A 19831-nucleotide genomic window follows, 5' to 3' on the forward strand; every position below is an offset into this window, starting at 1 on the left:
GCACACACTAGGGGCTTTATATACAAGATTTATATAGGTTGGCACCGCGGCTCACTTGGCTAATCCTCCGCCTGCAGCGCCGGCACCCTGGGTTCTAGTCCCGGTTGGAGCACCGGATTCTGTCCTGGTTGTTCCTCTTCCAGGCCAGCTCTCTGCTGTGGCCTGGGAGTGCAGTGGAGGATGGGCCAAGTGCTTTTGCCCTGCACCCGCATGGGAGACCAGGAGGAAGCACCTGGCTCCTGGCTTCGGATCAGTGCAGTGCGCCGGCCATAGCAGCCACTTGGTGGGGTGAACCAATGGAAAGGAAGACCTTTCTCTCTGTCTCTCTCTCTCTCTTACTGTCTAAATCTGCCTGTCCAAAAAAAAAAAAAAAAAAGATTTATATTAAAAAAAATGAGCAAGTGAGCATATGAAATGAGATGCTTAATTACATGAGTTCCCTCCCAAACCCAATACTCCCAAATCTAGATTTAGAATATAAATCAAGTCACCAACCTGCCACCTTGAGTTCTAGAGTGGCCTCTTCATAGTGGCCTCCCTTCTGGAAGAAGCACGAGTACCTCCCATTGTCTGAAGCCCGGACATTCTGGATGCGCACGGCAGCCTGCCCTTGGGTGAGGAGGTCCCTCACCAGCGAAGTCCGCCCTGCATACTGGGGCATCTGCTCCTCGTGCTGCTCCCGGCCATTCTGATAGATGAGCACCGCTTCTGAGAACTTGGTACGGAACCACCGCAGCTCCATGTGCTCTGCATTCATGGCTGGGTCCAGGGAGCAGGGCAGGGTAGCCTCACCATCCAACATGGCCACAATGGGATCCGAGGGGCCCATCACCAGGAAATCATCTGTGGACAGAGAATAGACTGAGAACTTAGAGACACAGACAGGGGGCAGAGACACACAGACCACGGGGGAAGAACAGGCAGGCTGGGAACAGGCGCTGGAAGATGTGACCCCCAGGCTGAGGACTGAACAGTGATGACTCTGAATCTGGATGAGACTCTCAGACCACAGGTTGTGGCCCAGAACGGATGTCACAGACTCCCTCATGAGCCTGGTCCCTGGCCCCAGAGTGTCCCATGAAGAAGAAATCTCTACCCCAGTGGGTCTCAACCTTGAGCGTACACCTAAATCAAAGGTCAGCTTGTAAAACCCAGATTACTAGGCCTACACCTAGAATGCCTCATTCAGTTGATCCAAGCATTTCAGAACAGTCCCCAGAGAGCTGACATTGTTGGTTCAGGAGCTACACTTTGAGAACCACAAATCTAACCTGGCCTGTGTCAGCAAACATGGAAACTGAGCACAGAGCACACCTGGGGCCTCCCTCAGAGCTCCTGGGTCACTCAGCCACATCCAGAAAACACCCACTCCCGCTCCTGTTTACTGGTTCTGCCCATATTTTTTCCTCCTCCATTGAATTCTAGTTGCACTTAAAACAGACCCCAATGTTCCTTCTATTATAAACCTGTCATTGCTCACAAGAGCTCGAATCAATGCTGGTTAAAGTGCAGTGCATTTTCTCTGTGTCTTTGCCCTTGGCCCTCTGAGGCCTGGCAACAGAGACACATATTTCATGTTTTTTTTTTTTTTTTTTGACAGGCAGAGTGGACAGTGAGAGAGAGAGAGACAGAGAGAAAGGTCTTCCTTTTGCCATTGGTTCACCCTCCAATGGCTGCCACGGCCAGCACGCTGCGGCCAGTGCACCGCGCTGATCCGATGGCAGGAGCTAGGTGCTTATCCTGGTCTCCCATGGGGTGCAGGGTCCAAGCACTTGAGCCATCCTCCACTGCACTCCCTGGCCACAGCAGAGAGCTGGCCTGGAAGAAGGGCAACCGGGACAGAATCTGGAGCCCCAAGCGGGACTAGAACCCGGTGTGCCGGCGCCACAAGGCAGAGGATTAGCCTAGTGAGCCACGGTGCTCGCCTCTTTATATATATATATATATATATATATATATATATATATATACTTTTTTTTGTTTTATTTTTTGACAGGCAGAGTGGACAGTGAGAGAGAGAGACAGAGAGAAAGGTCTTCAAGGTGCTTATCCTGGTCTCCCATAGGGTGCAGGGCCCAAGCACTTGGGCCATCCTCCACTGCACTCCCAGGCCACAGCAGAGAGCTGGCCTGGAAGAGGGGTAACCGGGACAGAATCCGGAGCCCCAAGCGGGACTAGAACCTGGTGTGCCGGCGCCGCAAGGCAGAGGATTAGCCTAGTGAGCCACAGCGCCAGCCCAGAGTCACAGGAGGACTCTTCCGCAGGACAAGTGACCATGGGCCCAGAACAGCCCCCCTCAGCTCTGTGCTGTGTCACCTGGCCCAGCCACCATCGTCTCTCACCTGGAGGGTGGGAACAGACCAGGCCCTTGGTTGTTTTCTCTCCAGCCCCACTTGTGTTCCATTCAACATGTGAGCTAAACCATGTCTCTGCTGTGCTCAGAGCCCTTCCCTAGTTCCCCAGTCCCCTCCCCTCAGTGTCACACAGACCCAGCAGGGTGGACTCCAATACTCTGATCCCATTTCCTGCTTCTCTCCCCCAGGCTCCCTCTGCTCCAGCCAGCACTTACCTCTGCTGCTCCTTATCCTGGGAACACTGCCAGCTGCAGAATCATCTCTCCCTGGGAGTTCTCACAGCTCACCCCTGCTCCACATCCTTGTTCCTGTCTCACTGTCTACCCTGCCTGCATCCCTGAACATGGCTGCTCCCTGCATCCCAACTCCTGTACCCCTGACTGCATATTCCCTGTCCTAACTCATTTCCCATTAGCCATCCCCTCCCACAGACACAGGCTTGAGTGTTATCCACTGTCCTTTCTAGAAGGGGCTACAGGGCAGCTCCGTTTAAGGTGCTCATAGAACAGCCCCTAAAAACCCACTAGTATGAGAGGAACAAATAAACAAATGAATGCTGAGAACAGCTAAAAAGGAGGGAAGTGAAAAATTAGGAAAATGGGATTTTCAAATTTTTGATGCACCACTTTTTAAAACATCGCCAAAATATCCTTGGACAATTTTCAAGATCCCTAACATTCATGTGATGGTTTAGTGACTTGTCTTAAAGATATAATGGCAATCAATGGTTGGGGGAACTCCATTACCATCATCTTTCCAGAGCCTGGGCCTCCACAGACTCTCCCCCTCCTGACAGAGAACACCTGGGGGCTCCTGTCACCCAGGAAGACCCAGGGTGAGGGACAGGGACAGACTCACCTGCAGAGCCCCACGTGGGCAGCTGGGCGAGGAGAAGCAGGGAGGGGAGACTGCAGAGCAGAGAGGGGCGGCAGCCGTGCTCCATGTCCTCAGAGCTGGGGAGAGAGGTAGGGAAAGAGGAGGTCTGGGCCAGCAGACTGGAGGCGGGAGGTGGGTCCAGCCCAGAGTGCCAGCTCCTAGGTGGGAGCAGAAGGCCCAGCATGCCCTGTCAGCCCTCACAGAGGCAAAGCATTCCCTGTAGACTCATCACATCAGCAAGACGGGGCCTGTGCCAGCAGGGTAGCTGGGGAGGAACAGCTCTTTCTTGTCCCACCACAGTTGAGGTCCTTCTGCCTAGAAAACCAGGCCTTTCCTTTCCCAACTCCAGGAGTCCCGTGGAGGAAGCCATGCCTGCATCTATCCACCATCTACCCAGGACCCATCCCTTCCAAGACAGTTGGCCCAGACTCACCATGAAGGGCATGCTTGTTCCTGTTGTCAGTTGCTCTGTCCTCTCCAGCTGTGACCTGGGTGTCACCTGAGAAGCAGCAGACAGTTCATGAGCCATAGTGCCCAGCAGAGGTGCCCAGCAGCCTGTCTGTCTTTGTAAGTCTGTGGCATTCCCACCACAGGGCCCCGGACATTCCTCACTGACAAGATTCTCACTCTGTACATTTGAAGACTCCTGTTGGGAGGCAGGGCCACAAGAAGAGAAAATGATCCTTGCTCAGAAAAAGCCCCCACAACTGTTGTAAGGAGGAAGGGGGAGGCAGCCTTTTGTCCTGGGAAGGACAGGCTCAAGCACCCCTCTGCAGGCTTAGGCACTCTTGGGGTCACCACTTCAGGCCAGGTTCTTGGCCTTGGACTCAGTTTCCTTCTCTGAAAATGTGGGCAACAATGCTTCTCAGCCTTTTGGCTAAGATCAAGTGTAGTATCTGTTCTTATCAGCTTAATATCACATTAAAATGTGGGTAACAAAATCCCCCTTACCATGCAATGAGAGGTCTTTATATTGGTTCAGTCACCACATGCATTTAGAACCTGGACTGGGTGGGGGGCATTGTGGCATAGTGGGTTAAGCAGCAACCTGCCACATCAGCATCCCGTATGGATACCTGTTCATGTCCCAGCTGCCCCACTTTCAATCCAGCTCCCTGATAATGTCCTCGGAAAGCAGTGGAAGATAGCCTGAGTCCTTGGGTCCCTACATCCATGTGGGAGACCCGGAAGAAGCTCCTGGCTCCTGGCTTCAGTCTGGCCCAGACCCGGCTGTTGCAGTTAACTCAGAGAGTGAACAAGCAGATGGAAGATTGGAAGATTGTCATTCTCTCTCTCTCTCTCTCTCTCTCTCTCTCTCTCTCTCTCTCTGCCTTTCAAATAAATAAAGGGAAACCAGGAGAAGCACCTGGCTCCTGGCTCCTGGCTTCAGATCAGCGCGGTGCGCCGGCTGCAGCAGCCATTGCGGGGTGAACCAACGGCAAAGGAAGACCTTTCTCTCTGTCTCTCTCTCTCTCACTGTCCACTCTGCCTGTCAAAAAAAAAATAAGAAAGTAACTGGGCCTGGTCCTAGTAGATACTTGAGAAATGGAATTAAAATAAATGAGCTAAAGTACAGCCTTCACTAATATTCTGGGTCTTCCTTGAACAAAGCTTTTATCCAGCCGCCCCTTCCCCAAGTCAGCTGCTAACTGCCTTCCTCCTCTTCACCCACTGGTGTCTTCAAAGCCAGCTTACCTGCTACTCTTTCTTCTCAGCTGTGAAAAGCTGTGACTTCCTGCATTGTCTTTAAATTCAGCAGCTCCAAAAACTTCAGAGTCACCGAGACCCCAGCAATTGGCAAATCCACTCTCCAAGCTTGAACCCACCGAGAGCTGCCCTCAGAGCTGCAGAGTCCACTTCCAGGTCCACTGCTGGGCCAAGAATCTACACTCCAGGTGGCCGTGGACTCCCAGAAGACCAAAGCAGAGCTGGCACCGGTGTAGCAGCCTCTGCAGAGGCCCTGGCCCTGGGGCCCCACCAAGCCCTCCCACCCAGAAGAGCCAGGCCCTCAGTTTCCTTCAACCATCTAAAGTGAAAGCTTGCAGAAGCAGCCTGGGCAGGGAGTGCCCTGCCCTGTGGACCTTGCTCCCTGTTGTCAGCATGAGCCCAGCACAGGAGATAGCACCACAGCTACCCTGGGAGTGGCTGCAGCACAGCCTGCTTAGAGCTCACAGTGCCTCAGCCCCTCCCCCTCAGCCACCACCTGCCCCTGCCCAGCACCCAGACTTCCCAAGGCCCAGAGACGTTAGGGAACTTCTATGAAAAGACAGAAGAAACTAAATCTTATCCCATGCATATTATGTGTCAGGATATGAGCTACACACAGTAGATTCCTGAACCTCCTTGTCACAACTATAAGCAGATGCAGTAGGACAAGACCCCTGCCACCTCCTAACACTCAGGTATTTCCTAGGGAGGGAGGAGCTAGAGCTGCAGGGAGACCCTGCACCCCCCCTACAGCCATAACCCTCAGATCCAGCCCTGAAGGCAGACAACTCAGAGTGAGAAAGAGCTGCCATGGGGCCTTGGACTCTCAGCCACCGCAGGATGACACCACCTGGATGCTCGTCTCAGCCAGCAGCCCAGCCTTTTGCCTTGAGTATCAGGTGGAAAGGGAGCACCCCAGTCCAGGTCAGATTTTCTGTATGAGCTCTGATAGGAAGGCAGCAAACAGTAATTCATCTGCCTCCCAGCTCACCAGGACCAATGCCCAGCTGCTATAACATGACTGCTGTTCACTAAGCACCAATGATTTCTTGCTTAAAGTATAAATTATCCTAAAGCTATTGAGTTACTATTTTACTTCCTTTTAACACACAGGTCATGTTTCTTATCACTTAGTTGTTTCAAGTACTTTCAAAATAGTTTCAGATACATATCTAAGCATCAGGGCCAGCTTTGTGGGATAGTGCATGAAGTTACCACCTGCAATTCTGGCATCCCATATGGGCACTGGTTCATTTCCCGGTGGCTCCACTTTCAATCCAGCTCCCTGCTTATGGCCTGTGTAAAGCAGCTAACCATAGCCCAAGAATTTAGGCCCCTGTACCCATATGGGAGACCCAGAAGAACTCTTGGTTCCTGGCTTCATCCTGGCCCAGTCCCAGCTGTTGAGGCCATTTGGAGAGTGAACCAGAGGATGAAAGATCTCTCTCTCTCTCTCTCTCTCTCTCTAACTCTGCCTTTCAAATAAATAAATATTTTTAAAAGATATATATATAAAGCAATGTTTAATGAAAAAATATTAAACCAAGTAAGATTTAAAATGTGATCATTAATGAAAAGGATCAACCCTTTATATATTTTGTTATTTAGCAGAAGTAAAAAGAAGTAGAAACACAAGGAGCAGGGGCCCACATACTTGAGTCATCCTCTGCTGCTTTTCCCAGGCCATTAACAGGGAGTTGGAATGGAAGTGCAGGAGCTGGGACATGAATGTGTGCCCATATAGGATGCCAGGGTCTCAGCTGGCAGTTGTACCCACTACATCACAATGCCAGCCCCACTGGTTTATCTTCTATTGTATGAAACTTTCAAGAACTGTTTTCTGATTGCTTATTTGCCAGAAAAAGAAAAAGAAGCAGAAGCAGCACACATACATACACACAGGTGGATTGTGTTTTAGTTTTGACTAAAAATTCTTCTTTCAGATCTGCAATCAGCATGAACCTGACTGGTGGGCTGAGCTCTGATCTGGCAACCTGCCAAGCAGAGCCCCAGTAGACATCACCCCATGCTGATCCTGCCGTCTGCTCCTCAGGTGGGAAGAGCTCTCCCTCGCTGCACCTTCCCCACACCCTCAGTCCAGGCAGTCACCTCCGTAACTGACAGTTACACCTAAATGTGGCTCAGACACTTCCCTATGTCCTCAGGGTCTGTCCAGTCCCATGCAGAGATCATTGGCTGAGCCTTGTTGGCCTGGGACCCCTGCCCACCCATGCCCTAAATGGGAATCCACCTACTTCCAAATCTGAGATTCCTTGAAAGGTGAGCACAAATCAACCTCACCCAATACCCAAGATATACACAGGTAAAGGAATAAGGCCAGAGGGGGGAAAACAGTCTTATAGAAAATTTATGGGTCTGGCGTTGGTGTAGCAGTTAAAGCAGCTGCCTGTGACTCCCGTATCCCATAGGGGCACTGGTTTGTGTCCCAGCTGCTCCACTTCCAATCCAGCTCCTTACGAATGGCCAGGAAAAAGCAGAAGATGGCCCAAGTGCTTGGGCCACTGACACTTCACAGAAGACCCAGAAGAAGCTCCTGGCCCCTGCCCCGGCTATTGCAGCCACCTGGGGCATAAACCGGTAGATGGACGATCTCTCTGTCTGTCTGTCTCTCTGTGGCTCTCTGTGGCTCTCTGTAAGTCTTTCAAACAAATTAATAAATCTTTTATAAAAAATGTAACATATTTTATTAGACTAATAAATCAGCAAAAATAAATAATAAAACTGAATAGAGGGAACCATTGAGAAAAATGGTGAAAGAAAGGGAGAAAAAGGAAAGAGAAGATAGGAGGAAAACCCTAACTGATGAATTTTGTTACCCAGAACTGTTGTAGAAAAACTAAATCTTAAAGATGAATTTTCTGAATTGGTTCTGGGGTTTCAGAAATTAGCTCTCCAGCATGATTAGATTTTAGATTTTAAATTGCACTAATAGTTTATGACATCATACACAAAATATCACCACTGGATACACCTAGTCAAACACAAGAAGGGAGAATCCCAGTGATCATGTGTATGATGCTTGTACATTTTTATCAAACTAACGAGTCTGACTGATTGCTCCTAAAGGTATTGAACAAATTGGAGCAAGAAAAAGAGGCACTCATGGATTTGAAATCCCAGATCAAATGACCTAAAAATTTCTCTATGTCCCAGAAACAGACCCCCATCTTCTCACCTGCAGAGCAGAGATTGCTGAAAATCAAACTCAGATTCATATCCTCCAAGTGTCTTAATTAAAACACAAATTAAATTCCAGACCCCAAACTGTATCAGCTGTAAAAATAAAAGGCATTGTTTGGAAAGAAATAGGAACCTGAAAGTTGGAAAGGGGAGTGTGTGGGCAGACTGATTGAGCTTGGGATACTTAGTCCCTAAATTTTGTTGGGTCTTTTTTTTTTCCCACAGAAGTTGCCTTTCCACCTGCCAAAAATGTATACTGTTCATTTTTCTCTCACATTCTCCAAAGAGACTTGCAACCTTTTGGCAGAGTAACTGCAACTAAGGAAAAGTAAATTAATCAGATCGTGCAGAAACTACTGACACTGGCTCTGAACTGACGCAGAGGTCTAGGAGATCCAGTACATTATTGTGCCCCCGCCCAATACAGCTCGTCTGAGCTAACAAAGTTTATGGAGGGGAAGTGATCAATGAAGTTTTAGACCAGGTCCCTATGACAGTGGGTCCAGTGGGACCCAAACCCATCCTGTAATTATTTCCTAGTTTCAGAAGACACGAATGGAACAGACGCTGCTGCGGTTTGAGTGTGGTGTGAGTGTTTCCCTCACAGGTCCATGTGCTGGAAGCTTGGTCCTCAGCACAGAAATGTTAAGGTGATGGAACCTTTAAAAGGTGGGGCCTAGTGGAAGGTAGTTATCTCACAGGAGCCCTACCCTCACGATAAGATTAATGCTATCTCATGGGAAAGGGTCAGATCTCCTGTGTTGGGATAAGCTCTGAAATCAGTCCATTTGCCATTGCCAGGCTATTGGGACTTTCCAGATCCCAGGACCACAAATAAAATAAATCTCTCCTATTTTTATATTTACCCAGGATTAGGTATTTTGTTATAGCAATATGAAAAGAAGTAAGATAGGAAATGCGTCCTGAGGAATGGGACATTGCTATGAGAAAATACTTGAAAATGGCAAAAGAGCTCTGGAACTGCAGGTTGGGTAGAAGTTGGAAAAGTTTGGAGGAGCTGGAAAGAAAGCCCCAGAGAATTACAGGTGTTTTTAGGAAAACCTCAGCAGTCCGGGCAATGAGAAAGGCCAGAACTTTTTTCCCCCCACAGGCAGTTAGACAATGAGAGAGAAAGAGAGAAAGGTCTTCTTTTTTCCCGTTGGTTCACTCCCCTAATGGCCACCACTGCCGCTGCACTGCGCCGATCTGAAGCCAGGAGCCAGGTGCTTCCTCCTGGTCTCCCATGCGGGTGCAGGGCTCAAGCACTTGGGCCATCCTCCACTGCCTTCCCAGGCCACATCAGAGAGCTGGACTGGAAGAGGAGCAACCAGGACAGAATCTGGCGCCCCCACTGGGATTAGAACCCAGGGTTCCGGCGCCACAGGTGGAGGATTATCCTAGTGAGGCACATTTATTTGAAAGACAGAGTTACAGAGAGAGGTAGAGATAGAGAGAGAGGTCTTCCATCCGCTGGTTCACTCCCCAGATGGCTGCAATGGCTGGAGCTGCACTGATCTGAAGCCAGGAGCCAGAAGTTTCTTCCAGGTCTCCCAAGTGGGTGCAGGGGCCCAAGGACTTGGGCCATTTTCTACCGGTTTTCCAGGCCATAGCAGAGAGCTGGATCGGAAGAGGAGCAGTACCCATATGGGATGCCGCGCTTCAGGGCAGGGCTTTAACCCACTGTGCCACAGCGCTGGCCCCCCAGAACTTTTTAAAGATTGGATAAGAAGTCGTGACATGAATTCTGGTGGATATGTGGACAGTAAAGACAATGCTGATTAAGTCTCAGATGAAAATGAGGACTCTCCAAATGGAAAATGGAGTAAAGGCCACACGGGTTGCATCACTACAAAGACTCTGACTGCATGGTATCCATGCCCTACAGCTTTTTAAAAGCAGAGTTTAAAAGAGTAAAGACCTGGCTGGCGCCGTGATTACTAGGCTAATCCTCCGCCTGCGGCACCAGTACTCCAGGTTCTAGTCCCGGTTGGAGCGCTGGATTCTGTCTTGGTTGTTCCTCTTCCAGTCCAGCTCTCTGCTGTGGCCCAGGAAGGCAGTGGAGGATGGCCCAAGTGCTTGGGCCCTGCACCCACATGGGAGACCAGGAGGAAGCACCTGGCTCCTGACTTCAGATCAGCACAGTCGCCAGCCACGGCGGCCATTTTGGGGGTGAACCAACGGAAGAAAGACCTTTCTCGTCTCTCTCTCTCACTGTCTAACTCTGCCTGTCAAAAAAAAAAAAAAAGTAAAGACCTGAGAGTTTCAAGATGAGAAAAAGTGACAGGAAATTCAGCCTTAGGCCAAGTGAACTGAGCAGGAACAAAACTGGAGAAGGAGCACTCTCAGGGGAGAAATGCAGGAAAAACTTCAGTGGGAGGTCCTGAAAAAGCAGTGGAAATGGTCTGCACCTGAGTGGAAGACACAGACACACAACAACAAACAGGAACACAAAACGAATGACCCAGCAGCCCACTCTGATGAGCAAGGTGAGGTCAGACTGCACAGGCCTCCACCACTGTTGATACTGCTGGAGGGAGAGCCTAGTGGACTGCACCATCTTTGCCTCTGGCCTAGAATCCTCAGGGGAGCAGGGCAACTGCTCACCCAGAATGAGGGAAAATCAAGTGTCTCTCTCTCTCCTCTTCTCCACCTCCAAACCAGTGCCATATGGCTAGCTGTTGGGAGGGCTGGCACCATTTTGGATATAAGCAGATAGCAGCTGCTTCACTCTTCTGTGTGCACCCAGCAACTAGCAGGGGCAGTCTCTATCCTGTCTGCAGGGCCAAACATGGCAGCTTGAGTCAATTGGCAAGGACTGTCTCCACCTTGTCATCTGGGCAACAATACCAGCTTCACTGCGCCCACCTGGAAATAGGCAGGAAGAGGGAGCCATCTGACAGAAGAGAAGTGCCACCGATGGGGACTATTGAATGTGCCAAGCACAATTTTGAAAGGAGTGGGGCTGCAGCAGGCAGGTTATGTGCACAACTGAGATCCAGGGATTTTACCAGAGGAAAAAATCCATTCCCCACTGACTTTGAGTCTGACTTGGAGGATAGGGCTCTATCTGCATGGGCAGTGATTCTGGGAACCTCTCAGTCTCTCTATGAACAGGACAGGCTAGTGGCACAGAGCAGACTCTCCTTCACTCCTTGATCATGGCAGAGCTGTGTGCTGAAACTGTGAAAATACTGTGAATACGTGAGAGGGGGCAAGGTATAGAGGGGGTGTGGGCAAGCTCTGGGTATAAAGCCACATTCTCAGAGCTCTTTGGTTGCCAGAGTAATTCGTTGCAATGGGAACTGCGTTCACAGTGAGATAACTGCACAGATCACTTGTGTGGTTCATATGGCAGTGTGGATGACTGTTGAACACACTGGGAACTAACACCCAGGCAATGCTCAGCTTGGAGAGGAGATGAGGGCATGATTACACAGAGGTGACCATTCCCCTGCCTCTTCTGTTAATAAGAGGAGAGCTCCAAAGCCCAACTAAGATGTCACCCTGGGTACATGCCCCACCCTGGGGCACTGACCAGAGCTCCCTGACCACACCCACCATACACCTTGTGCTATTCACTGAAAGTACAGACATTCCACTAAGACACAGGGGCACAGCTCAAAGATAAAAGCCATCAGAGAAAACAACAACAACAACAACAATTAACTCCACAAATGCCTAAAAATAAATGCAGAAATTCAAGAAACAAAAATAAAGAAGACACCATGACACCTCAAAGCAACAAAACAACTATTAGAATGTGAAGATGAAGATCTGGAGGAAATGTGAGAAATGAAAATCAAAAATTAATCATAGGATTACTCAAAAGCAATCAGAAGCAAATCCATGAACTAAGAAAACCATATGAGACATGAATAAAAATTTTTCTAATTAAATTGAGATTTTTAAAGAAAAATCAAAATGAAATATTAGAAATGAAGAACTCAGTAGATCAAATACAAGATGCAGTGGGAAGCCTTAACAACAGCCTTAGAGAAGCAAAAGAAGGACTATCCAAGCTGGAAGACAAATCTTTGGAAATCATTCATTCAGACAAAAAAAAAAAGAAGAAATTAGAAAATTTAAAAACACTATTGGAGATTTATGGGATACTATCAAATGACCCAACTTACGGGTCTTAGGAGTTCCTGAAGGTGTGGAAAGAGAGAATGGACTGAAAGGCCTATTTAGTGAAATAATTACAGAAATGTTGCTAATTGAGAAAAATTAAAGAGACATCCAAATACAGAATGCACATAACACTCCTAAAAGAAATGACCAGAAAAGATCTTGACCACAACACACTGTAGTCAAACTCCACAGTAAAACATAAAAAAAAGATTCTAAAATGTATATGAGAGAAACACCAGATTACTGCCAAATCTCCAATTAGACTCAGCTGACTTCTTATCAAAAACCCTATAGGCTAGAAGAGAATGGCAAGAAATAGCCCAAGTCTTAAGAAAAAAAAGACTTTCAACCCAGAATACTGTAGCCTGCAAAGCTCTCATTTATGAATGAAGGTGAAAGAAAGACTTTCCATAACAAACAGAACTTGAAAGAATTTGTCACCACTCATCTAGCCTTACAGATGATTAAGGATGTGCTACACACAGAAACACAGAAAGATAGATATCATTATTGAAAAAATTTGAAGGCAGAAAATCCCCCAGTAAAAGTGCAAAAGAAACCCAAAGTAAACAATAGGAATATTTATGGAAAAATGGTAGGGTCAAGTCATTACTTGTCTATTGTCTACTCGAATGTAAGTGGCCTCAACTCTCCAGTTAAAAGATACAGACTGGCTGAATGGATTAAAAAGCAAAACTCTCTATTTGCTGCCTACAAGAAACACATCTTACCAACATGCAAACTGAAAGTGAAAGGATAGAAAAAGATATTCCATGTTAACAGAAAGCAAAAAAGAGCAGGTGTAGTCATCCTAATATCAGACAACAGAGTTTAACATGAAAACTTTAAAAAAAAAATACTGTTAACAGTTATGAAGAAGGGTGCAATGTAATGATTAAAGGATCAAATCAACAGGAACATGTGACTATAATAAAGGTATACACCCAACTACAGAGTACCTGGGTATTTAAAAGTAATGTTAACAGATCTAAATAGTAACAGGGGACTATGGGTTACCTGTACCCCTATGTTCATTGCAGCTCAATTTACAATAGTTAAGATATGTAAACAACCCAGATGTCTATCAACTGAAGATTAGATAAAGAAATTGTGGTATATATACACTGTGGAATACTATATAGTGGTAAAAAATGAAATGCTGTCATTTGCAGCAAAATGGATGCAACTGAAAACCATTATACTTAGTGAAATAAGCCAGTCTCAAAAAGACAAATACCATATATTCTCTCTGATCTGTGGTAACTTACACCATACCTAAAAGGTAATATATAGGAGTGAAATTGATACTTTATGATGACATGATTTGAACAGCCTTTGTGTTCACTGTTGAGGAACAATGCTTTTTGTTTGTTCACTTGGTTTGATTTTTGCTTTTCTTTAATTTTTCTTTACACTATTTGTTGATCCCTCTACTTAGTGCAGGGCTAATGTTATGAGTATAAAGTTAGCTGAAAATAAATATTTGTAAAAAAAAAAAAAGAAGAATGGGAATGGGAGAGGAAGGAGGAAAAAGTGTGTATGGGTGGGAGGAAGGAAGGATAGGAAGAATCATTATATTCCTAAATTTGTATATATGAATTTTATGAATTTTGTATTCTTTAAATAAAATTTTAAAATGCAAAAATGAAATAAAAATATATAAAGTTAGAAATAGAAAATAAGCACTCAAACAAGTGCAAAAGCATATATGTTCACAACATCACTATTCATAACATTCAAAATAGTAATGTCCAGATGTCCAGCAACAGATCAATAAACATATTATGCAACATACATGTAATAGGATATTATTCAGTCACAAACAGGAATGAAGTACTAAGATATTACACAATTTGAAAGAACCTCTAAAACATAATAACACAGGGGGCCAGTGCTGTGGCGTAGCAGGTAAAACTGCCACCTGAGGCTTCAGCATCTCATACAAGTGCTTGTTTGTGTTCCAGCTGCTCCACTTCTTTTTTTTTTTTTTGACAGGCAGAGTGGACAGTGACAGAGAGACAGGGAGAAAGGTCTTCCTTTTGCCATTGGTTCACCCTCCAATGGCCGCCGCGGCCGGCGCACCACGCCTATCCGAAGGCAGGAGCCAGGTGCTTATCCTGGTCTCCCATGGGGTGCAGGGCCCAAGCACTTGGGCCATCCTCCACTGCACTCCCTGGCCACAGCAGAGAGCTGGCCTGGAAGAGGGGCAACTGGGACAGAATCCGGTGCCCTGACCGGGACTAGAACCTGGTGTGCTGCCACCGCAAGGCAGAGGATTAGCCTATTGAGCCACGGCGCCAGCCTCCTACTTCTGATCCAGCTCTCTGCCTATGCACCTGAGAAAGCAGCAGAGGCTAGCCCAAGTCCTTGGGCCCCTGCACCCATGAAAGACACCCAGAAGAAGCTCCTGGTTTCCTGGCTTCCTGGCTTCCATTTGACCCAGCTCCAGCCATAGTGGCCATTTGGGAAGTGAACTAGTGGAAGGAAGATCTGTGTGTGTGTGTGTGTGTGTGTGTGTCTTCCCCTCTCTCTTTAACTCCAACTTTAAAATAAATAAATAAATATTTTTAAAAACATGGTAAGACAAAGTTTACAGATTATATTATTCCACTTTTATGAAATTCCAAAATAGAAAAATCTGTAGAAACATGAGGCTCAATATTTTAATATGTCAATTTTGCTGAATTGTACTATACATCCAGACAATCTCAATCAAAATTCCAGAAGGATTTTGGTAGAAACTGAGAGCTAAACACTAAGAATTGTAATGGATAAAATAAACAATAGTAGGACTAGCACTATGGCATAGTGGGTAGAAGCCACCACCTGCAGTGCCAGAATCCCATAATGGGCACCAGTTCAAATCCTGGCTGCTCTAGTTCTGATCCAGCCCTTTTCTATGGCTTGGGAAAATAGTGGAAGATGGCCCAACTCCTTGGGCCCTTGCATGCATGTTGGAGATATGGAGGAAGCTCCTGGCTCCTCACTTCAGATTGGCACAGCTCCAGCCATTGGAGCCATTTGGGGAGTGAACCAGCATATGGAAGACCTCTCTCTGCCTCTGCCTCTCTTTCAAATGAATAAGTAAATCTTAAAAAAATAAAAAATAACCAATAGAAAAAACAGTTTTGAGAAATAAGAAAGTTGGATGGCTTATTTCGATTGCTTTCAAAAACTTGCTCTATAGGTCCAGTAAGTAAGACAGTGCGGTATCAATCTAGGAAGATGTGTACAGATAAATAAAAAAAGCCAGAATGACCTAATATTGACGTACAGATATAAGGCTGATTCTTTTGCAATAAATGCAATACCATGGAGGAAAATATAGTTTTAACAGTAAATAGTGCTGCAAAGTTGCAGGTTACAAAATAAACACAAAAATCAATAGCCGTTGTATACACAACAATGCTGAGAAAGAACTTGCAGAGTCAGAACCATTCAAAATGGCAAAAAAAATTTAAATACCTTGAAATAAACCTAACAAAGGATAAAAAGAGCTCTACAAAGAAAATCACAAAGTACTAGAGAAAGAAATAGGAGAAAACAAAAAAATGGAAAAAAAATTGTTTACATTGATAGATTGGAAGAATTAATGTCATCAAAATGTCTATACTACCAAAAGCAATTTACTTATTCAAAGTGATCCCAGTGAAAACACCAAGGACATTTTGCTCAAATCTAGAAAAAATAATGCTGAAATTCATGTGGAATCACAAGAGACCTTGAATGGGCCAAACAATCTTAAACAACAAAAACAAAGCAGGAGGTATCATAATACCAGACTTCAAGACATACTATAGGGCAGTTATAATCTAAACAACCTGATACTGGCAAAAAATAGATATATATACCACTGGGACAGAATAGAAACCCCAGAAGTTAGTCTACACACCTATAACCACTAATCTTAAAGAAAGGAACTAAAATCATTCCCTGGATAAAGAACAGTCTTTTTATTTATTTTTTGACAGGCAGAGTGGACAGTGGGAGAGAGACAGGGAGAAAGGTCTTCCTTTACCATTGTTTCACCCTCCAATGGCCGCTGCGGCCGGCGTGCTGTGGCCAGTGCACTGCGCTGATGCGAAGCCAGGAGCCAAGTGCTTCTCCTAGTCTCCCATGCGGGTGCAGGGCCCAAGGACTTGGGCCATCCTCCTCTGCACTCCTGGGCCACAGCAGAGAGCTGGCCTGGAAGAGGTGCAACCGGGACAGAATCCGGTGCTCCGACCAGACTAGAACCCTGTGTGCCGGCGCTGCAAGACGGAGGATTAGCCTATTGAGTTGCGGCACCAGCCGACAGTCTTTTTAACAAATGGTGTTGGGGAAGTTTTATGAAACCAGTATGAAACCAGACACCTACCTAACACCTTATAACCAAAAAAAAAATCATAGTGGGTCAAATAAATAAGTATATGGCCTGATACCATGATACCATCAAATTACTACAGGAAAACACTTCATGAACTCTGTAAGAAATTGATATAGGGAAAGACATCTTGGAAAATATTCCAGAAGCACTGACAGTAAAAGCAAAAATAGATAAATGGGACTACATCCAGCTAAGAAGCTTATACACTGCAAAGAAAACATTCAAGTGACAGAATAGGAGAAAATATTTCCAAACTATGCAACTGGTAAAAGATTACTATCCAGAATCTAGAAAGAGCTAAAGAAACTCAACAACAATACAAACATTCCAGTTAAGAAATGGACATAGGTCATGAACACATATTTTTAAAAGATGAAATACAAATGGCCAACAGACACATGATCACTAGCCACCAGGGAGATGCAAATAAAAACTAGAATGAGGTTTTCCCTCACCCTACTTATGATTGTCATCCAAAAAAAATAAAATGCTGGCAAGGATGTGGAGAAAAAGATACGCTAATCCACTGTTGGTGGGAATGTAAACTGGTACAGCCACTTTGTAAGGCAGTATGAAGATTTCTCAGCAATCCCATTCCTGGGAATTTACCCAAAGAAAATGAAACCAGTATATGAAAGAGTGATTGGTACCCCCATGTTTATTGCAGCTGAAGTCACGATAGTTAAGATATGGAATCAGCTCAGATGTCCATCAGCTGATGACTGGATAAAGAAAATGTAGTGTATATACACTGTGGAATACTACATGACTATGCAGTGGTAAAAAAGAATGAAACCGTCTTTTGCAACAAAATTGATACAACTAGAAATCATTATTCTTTGTGAATAAAGCCAGTCTCAAAAAGATGTATATATCATACATTTTTATAGAAAACTTTTATTTAATAGATATAAATTTTGAAAGTACAACTTTTGGATTATAGCAGTTCTTCTCCCCATAACCACCCTCCCACCTACAAACCATCCCATCTCCTACTCCCTCCCCCATCCCATTCTTCATTAAGATTCATGTTTAATTATGTTTATATACAGAAGATCAACTCTATACTAAGTAAATATTTCACCAGTTTTCACCCACACCAGCACACAAAGTATAAAGTACTGTTTGAGCAGTAGTTTTACTGTTAATTCTCAACACATTAAGGACAGAGGTCCTACAGGGGGAGCAAGTGCACAGTGACTTCCATTGTTGATTAAACAATTGACACTCTTATTTATGATATCAGTAATCAATCAAGGCTCGTGTCATGAGATGTCAAGGCTATGGAAGCCTCTTGAGTTCACAAACTCCAACATTATTTAGACAAGACCATAATCAAAGTGGAAGTTCTCTCCTCCTTTAAGAGAAAGGTACCTCCTTCTTTGATGGCCCATTCTTTCTGCTGGTATCTCAATCACAGAGATCTTTCATGTAGCTCATTTTTTTGCCACAGTGTCTTGGCTTTCCATGCCTGAAATACTCTCATGGGCTTTTTAGCCAGATCTAAATGCCTTAAGGGCTGATTCTGAGGCCGGAATGCTGTTTAGGGCATTGGTCATTCTATGTGTATCCCACTTCCCATGTTGGAAAGTGATCAGTTTAAGTTCATAACTGATCATAAATATAGGATTAAGTGTCAAAAAGATCACAAAAATAAGACCAGTGTCTGCTAATAATAACTGATAAAAAGGAGAGAACATATATCATACATTTTTCTCTTATATGTGGTAGTTAATATCAAATAGAATTTTATATATATATATATAAGAATGAAGCTGACATTTTATGATTTGAGTATTGTTTACAACCTTGTATATAAGTCCTGTGGAACAGTGGTATTTCTACGTTTTAATATTTGGGCATTATGGTTAGTGGTGCTTTAAATCTGTGATTATAAATTTAAATTATATTGTTGAAAAATTAAATTATAAAATAAAGAATGGAAGGAGGATGTTTGAGGGATGGAGGGAAGTATGATTATCTTCTTAGAATTGTATCTATGAAATACCCAAAATCTATATAGATTTTTTTATTTTTTATTTTTTTAACAGGCAGAGTTAGACAGTGAGAGAGAGAGAGACAGAGAGAAAGGTCTTCCTTTTTCCGTTGATTTACCCCCCAAGTGGCCACTACGGCTGGCGCATTGCGGTCGGCGCTGCACCGATCCAAAGCCAGGAGCTAGGTGCTTCCTCCTGGTCTCCCATGCAGGTACAGGGCCCAACAACTTGGGCCATCCTCCACTGCACTCCCGGGCCACAGCAGAGAGTTGGACTGGAAGAGGAACAACCAGGACAGAACCGGTGCCCCAACTGGGTGCCGGTGCCACAGGTAGAGGATTAGCCTAGTGAGCCGTGGTGTTGGCCATATATAAAAATTTTTAAAAACTGCAAAAAAGACCTATAGAAAATGTTCATTTTTTGCATTTTTAAAAAATAATTATTACATCCACCCATTTTTTTCACTGAAGTATAGTAAACATTCATTTACACACAAAATATTAGGACTGGCAGCAGGTGCAGCCTGGAATGCCTGTATATCATAACAGAGTGCTAGGTTAGAGTTCTGGCTCTGCTCCTGATTCCAGCTTTCTGCTAATGCATGCTCTGGGAGGCAGCAGGTGATGGCTCAATAGTGGGGCCTCTGCTACCCACATGGGAGACCTGAATGAATTCACAACAAACTTGGCTCAGCCCCAACTGTTGTAGGCATTTGGAGAGTAAATCATCGTATATATCCCCCCTTCTTCTCCCTCCCTCCTTCTCATCTTCTTTCCTTCTTTCCCTCATTCCCTCTGCCTTTCAAATAAGCAAAGTTAATAAGCAACTTTTTTCTGAGGGGCCAGTGCTGTGGCATAGTGGATAAAGCTGCCGCCTGCAGTGCTGGCATCCCATATGGGCACTGGTTCAAGTCCTAGATGCTCCACTTCTGATCCAGCTCTCTGCTATGGCCTGGGAAATCAGTAGAAGATGAGTAAGACCTCGCGCCCCTGCACCCACGTGGGAGACCTGGAAGAAGCTACAGGTTCCTGTCAGCTCTGGCCATTGTGGCCAACTGGGGAGTGAACCAGCAGATGGAAGACCTCTCTCTCTCTCTCTCTCTCTCTCTCTCTGCATCTCCTTCTCTCTGTGTGAAACTCTGACTTTCAAATAAATAAATAAATCCTAAAAAAAACTTTTCTTAAAATGAATAAAAGTGA

At 45.3% G+C, this 19831-nt stretch overlaps 1 protein-coding gene and 1 pseudogene across 4 annotated transcripts in view; one reads left to right on the forward strand and one right to left on the reverse strand.

Moving 5' to 3' along the window:
• The window catches only part of LOC100343357 (butyrophilin-like protein 1), a 363518-nt gene that overhangs the window by 16155 nt on the left and 327532 nt on the right, over window positions 1–19831 (reverse strand). The window contains exons 1-4 of one of the 4 annotated variants that reach the window (XM_051840564.3): window positions 4926–5327; window positions 3664–3729; window positions 3213–3307; window positions 496–843 (exon numbers count right to left, since the gene is read on the reverse strand). The exons of the other annotated variants lie outside the window; for them this stretch is intronic. Coding sequence (XP_051696524.3) covers window positions 496–843; window positions 3213–3297 — 433 coding nt within the window. The 5' untranslated portion in view covers window positions 3298–3307; window positions 3664–3729; window positions 4926–5327. Of the gene's footprint in view, window positions 1–495; window positions 844–3212; window positions 3308–3663; window positions 3730–4925; window positions 5328–19831 lie in introns of those variants that run through there. 4 annotated transcript variants of the gene reach the window in all.
• Window positions 4088–4177, forward strand: LOC127488387 (U2 spliceosomal RNA; annotated as a pseudogene).

Source organism: Oryctolagus cuniculus, chromosome 5 (assembly GCF_051225735.1).
Source record: "Oryctolagus cuniculus isolate XC-2025 breed Fujian yellow rabbit chromosome 5, ASM5122573v1, whole genome shotgun sequence".
In the NCBI taxonomy this organism is placed as follows: domain Eukaryota; kingdom Metazoa; phylum Chordata; class Mammalia; order Lagomorpha; family Leporidae; genus Oryctolagus; species Oryctolagus cuniculus.